At 39.4% G+C, this 5423-nt stretch overlaps 2 protein-coding genes across 2 annotated transcripts in view; one reads left to right on the top strand and one right to left on the bottom strand.

The window, feature by feature from the left end:
- The window catches only part of PLEK (pleckstrin), a 69665-nt gene that overhangs the window by 32320 nt on the left and 31922 nt on the right, over positions 1-5423 (top strand). The window lies entirely within an intron of this gene.
- The window catches only part of CNRIP1 (cannabinoid receptor interacting protein 1), a 7797-nt gene continuing 4736 nt past the window's right edge, over positions 2363-5423 (bottom strand). The window contains 1 exon segment of the mRNA XM_009290773.2: positions 2363-2686. Within this exon segment, the coding sequence (XP_009289048.1) occupies positions 2522-2686 (165 nt within the window). The 3' untranslated portion in view covers positions 2363-2521.

Here is a 5423-nt window from a genome sequence, read left to right as displayed (position 1 = left end):
AAGTGCAGGACCCGGCACTTGGCCTTGTTGAACCTCATACAGTTGGCCTGGGCCCATCGATCCAGCCTGTCCAGGTCCCTCTGCAGAGCCTTCCTACCCTTGAGCAGATCAATGCTCCCACCCAACTTGGTGCAGTCTGCAAACTGACTGAGGGTGTGCTCGATCCCCTCATCCAGATCATCGATAAAGATATTGAACAAGACTGGCCCCAAAACTGAGCCCTGGGGAACACCGCTCGTGACCAGCCGCCAACTGGATTTAACTCCATTCACCACAATTTATGTGGTGAATTATGCTGTTAATTTATGTATCATACATATTTCTTGCTGATGTGCTTTCAGTTCATATGTACAAACAACATAAACCAAAGTATGCCAATTGTTGCAGAATAAAATCACTTTCTGGTAGTGCAGAGATAGAATTGATTGACAGCTGGAAGTTTGGTATCATTGAAGCCTGTTATCTGGAAACTTCTGCTAAAATGCTGGCAATAACACTTCTGTCTGAAGTACAGATTTCATTTGAATTTGCTCAGTTCTGTTTCTTCATTTTGAAGAATTCTTTCTGTAGTCTAGGAAAGAAGTTAATGCAGAAGATTATTTCTAGCATTTCATAGCGGTGAAATTTGCCTATGTAATATTGCCTCAGAGTAGAGAGGCAGCTGGCTAGCTCACTGTTCAGTGGTGTATTACATCAGTGCTACTTGTCTGTAGAAATCTGCAAACAGTCAAGCTTTTTGATTAATAATTCAATGGAAGACAATATTTCTTTGGTATTTCACTTCTGCCCTAAATCTCTACTTTCCACACTATGTTAGTGCAACAAAATGCAGTTGAATTTTATCAATAAGCTCTACTGAGTGTTATCACATTGACTGTCTGCATTCTAGCACATTGGATCTGTATTTCCTAGAAACAGTAGCTTTGGGTAAAGAACATGAGGTACTTTGGACTGGGTTCTCAGAAAGCACTGACTATGCACCCTCTGCTGTCTGACTTTCTAAAACCGCTGCCTTTTTTGATACAGTATTTTCAATTCATTTAGATGGTCATACTAGAGAAGAAATTGTTTAAGTCCTTTATTACAAAGATCAAAAGTCATGGTTACCATTTACATACACAATTTACAAATTATTCACAAAAGGAATAACAGATATGCAAGAACTGACAGCTTACTTCAGCCCAAGTTGGGGATGGGACAGTGTAGTTGTTTCCCTGCTTTATTTACTGAAAGAAAAGATATGTTTGTTTTTTGTTGTCTGTATGTGTTAAACACTGATCTAGTGTTTATGTAGCACCTTTAGTCATAACCATGGAAATGCTTACATGCTTATCTTTATTTGAAAGAATGCAATGCATGTATAAGCATGTACTGGGATATGTACTCTCTTCACACTGCTGAGTGTTTGTTGGTCAGAAATCCTGTTGATTTTGGTACAATGCAGTGGTTGGGGTTGAAAAAAATTGATTTGTCTGTATGTGTTAAACACTGATCTAGTGTTTATGTAGCACCTTTAGTCATAACCATGGAAATGCTTTATCTTTTATCTTTATTTGAAAGAATGCAATGCATGTATAAGCATGATATGTACTCTCTTCACACTGCTGAGTGTTTGTTGGTCAGAAATCCTGTTGATTTTGGTACAACAGTGGTTGTGGGGTTGAAAAAAATTGATTTGTAGGATTTTACTGATTTGAGCAATGTGTCACTAAAACAAAAATTTTCAAGAATACTAGATGATCTTAAGATACATATTAGCCGTGTTGTTAGATGTCTTTGATATCACAACTGATTTATTGCTTTTCTTTCATTTAGGTTAGCACATTTTATACCATTTCCTAAAGCTATTTCAGAGACTGGGAAACTTAACAACAAAGAATCCTATTTTGAGAGATTTGGTAAATTAGCAAACTTCACAGAATATCTTACAGGACTTAACAAAAGGGAGAATGAGTTTCTAAATCCCCTGGTATGAAAGCACAATATCAACAGTGCAGTAGCTGCCATTTAGCTAAACCTACAAATACCCATACTTTGCACTTTTTGCTGTCCACTGGGATGACGTTTGACAAAATGTTTGAAGGAGCACACCGATTTAGGAGCAAACACAAATATAAATACAGAAATCACTGATGTGATGTTGCATCCAAATTCTAAGCAATAAAGCAAAACACTTCACAAAAGTTGTTACGTCTAGTGGAACCGTTTAGTGGGCATAATCCAAATACTTATGACGGTATTATGATGGTATGACTTTCTACCCAGCTATCAAATATTCTTTATCATGAACTTTACAGTATTCTCAGGGTGACAGATAAAGAATGTTGCAGATGCCATGGTAAACTTAAAATACAGTAATAGGCAAAGATTTTAGTGGCACCACCTGTATATACAACATAGTTGTTGGAACCTTATGGAACAAAGCAATGTTACAGTATGCCTTTGTTAAGGCTTCTTGCTGGTTTAAAAAGGTAGATTTTTTTTTAGGGAGGTTGTCCAGCAGTATTGGTTTCACATCTCTTCAGTGGAAGGTCTCTTTATTGATCCACATAAGACTGCGCGTTTCATTTGGTTTGCATTCATACTCAATACTACCAAAACTGTTTCCCCATTGGCAATGATCCCGTTTGTGGTAGTTGTAGAATTTAACTTGCCAGACTGTTTCAAAAACGCCAATGTCGTTAAACTGCAAGGAAGAGGGAATATCAGTGTTAATGAGCTGATTATTTTGTTGGTTTCTCTCTATTAATGAAAAACAACACTCTTACGAAACTGCGGAATGTAAAACAGCTGATATAAGGGTTATTGTTCCTCAAGTCAATAAATCAAAGATCTGTAAAGCTTGCTCTAGCAGTCATAAAGTCTTTTATGCTTAGGCATGCATAAAACGTGAAGGATCAGATTCTCCATGTACTGTCCTCTTGCACTTATATCTGGGAAAGGCAAGGGAGTAAAAATATTCAAGTTCCCATATGGATAAATGTTACTAACAGCAAGAGCAAAGCTATAATCCTTCTTAAGATGACACAGCAGTAGTTGGCATGATGATCCCAAAGTAGCTTGTATATACATATCATGTAGCAGTGATCCGTAGTGATACGGGCCATCGCTTCACCTTTATACCATACCTAGAGCCTGCAGTTACGACTGGGAAGGTTCCTTCTTTTGCTCAATCTGAAATATTTAATGTCCCTGTATTTTGTGGCCTTGTGTTTGCAGTGTCTTGATTGAGACATGCTGCTATTAGACCACTTACTACTTCCCTGGGATTCTGTTCCGCATTTTACGTGAAACTTAAGCAAAAGAAGTTCTCCTTTGCGCATTTCTGTAATTGCTAGTTGTACTGTGATAGTGCAGCTTTTCAAACTTAGATATGAGTAATAGAGGCTAGGAAGGAGATAATCAGCACATGATAGCAGATAAGTGTTTGATACAGTGAAGGGGTGGTGAGACATTGACTACAAGTTGTCTGATTGTGCTTGCAACTTTGAAGTGAATGAGACTATGGCTATACTAAGTTCTGCAAAATAAAATCTCTCACTTTTTTGAAGCCATTGCTAGATACCCTTGCAACATCAGAAAAACCATATGAATGAGGCTCACCAAGGGTAGATCATGACTTCAGTTATGATGGTGATGTAAAATTTGAGTTCCTGTGCTTTGAGACCTTGCAAAGAGTCCAAAGTGTGGGTGTGAAGCCTATACACATTGTTGTTGGTCCCAGAAGTATGTTTGTTGATTGTGCTATGTTGTTAGAAGATACTAGATAGGGGATTCAGTGCCACTGAACAACACTCTGTTCTTCAACATTTTTTCCTTTTAAATATTTCCATCACTCACTTTAATGACAGCTTCTGTACTTGACTATTTTCCATTCCCATCATGTGCCTAGGAGCCGACCTTTGATCATCTGCCTATTACAATCACATTTGCAAAGTCAGTATGAAAGCCCTTTTACACAGTGACTTTTCCTGAGTTGCAAGCAGAGCTTTCTGTATCCCGTTTTCTCAGAAGGACATGTTTGCTTGGGTTTTTTTTAATTCAAGATGTGGTTTGTAAGCTGCTACCGAGTAATGGACATTGCTTTAAACCTTCCCCCAGCGCACTGTGGTAACTTAAATTTAGCCTTGACAACAGCAGGAATTGCTGTGTGCTGTTAGTGGAAGGTTTTTATTTGGCTCCAGTTGCAAGTGTTACCTTAAAGGAGTAGCTGAAATATTTCTGCCACTTCCTTTGACAAAGAGAATCAGATGTACAGGCTATTTTATCTGTCACAGCAACTAAAACCTTAATTAAGGATTTTTTTATTAATCATCTCTGGTAATAATCCTGAAACACTCATAATGCAAGATAGTACAGGTTAAGCACATTGGATATTACTGTGCACAATCCACACAGAGAAATTGTCAGAGAGGAGCATCAGCCACCCCCAGTCTGGAAACTGAGGAAGAAAAGGCATTTCTAATAGCATTTGTAGAAGGTGATATGATACAAGAGCAGCATTTCATTTCATTAATGTATGGAGGATCTGAATTTCAACAAGATAAAGGAAGAAAACAAATTCTGTCTTCCTCCAGTGACCCAGTTTGCTGAGCTGCCCTGAGTAGTTTGACTGCTGTGGATTTCCAGAAGGAAAGAATTAATTGCAGAGCTTTTCTACTACCATGTGCCTCCCCCTCAGCCCAGTACTTAGCAGATGCAGCAACTCTGTGGCGTAATGAGCATTCTGCATCCTCGGAGCTCCCCTGAATTTCCGTGGCTCCTGCAGATGAATCCTGGCTCCTCCACTGGGCCTGTATACGGGCTTCCCCAGGCAGGAGGGATGGCCCCACTCTTTGTAGGTCAGGCTTAGAAGCCTATTTCCCTGTCTGCTATTCTCTGTCATCCAGCGCTATAGGTGTGAATAGTTATTTAACCACTCCCTCTGAATTTGCATCCTAGGATGATTTGATGGCTATTTGTTATGGGAATGGAGGTCTGGCTTTATTCAATCTTAATCTAGTCTGACCAAGAACAAAATGAGATCCAAAGAGAGGTTTCTAACTTAGTTTACACCATTTGCGAGTCAGTTCAGCAGTTTCTGGATAGTGTGCATACTTGAGCATTCAGGTAACAAATGCATCCTCAGATTCTAGAATTCGGAAACGGGATTGTTTTATAGAATCATAGAACAGTTTGGGTTGGAGGGGACCTCTAAAGGTCATCTAGTCCACCCCCCCTGCCGTGGACAGGGACATCTTCAACTAGATCAGGTTGCTCAGAGCCCTGCCAGCCTCACCCTTGAATGTTTCCAGGGATGGGGCATCCACCACCTCTCTGGGCAACCTGTTCCCGTGTTTCACCACCCTCAGCGTAAAAAATTTCTTCCTTATATCTAGTCTGAATCTACCCTCTTTTAGTTTAAAACCATTCCCCCTTGTCCT

The sequence above is a fragment of the Aptenodytes forsteri genome, unplaced genomic scaffold (assembly GCF_000699145.1).
Source record: "Aptenodytes forsteri isolate BGI_AS27 unplaced genomic scaffold, ASM69914v1 Scaffold346, whole genome shotgun sequence".
Classification (NCBI taxonomy): domain Eukaryota; kingdom Metazoa; phylum Chordata; class Aves; order Sphenisciformes; family Spheniscidae; genus Aptenodytes; species Aptenodytes forsteri.
This window is presented reverse-complemented; position numbering and strand designations above follow the sequence as displayed.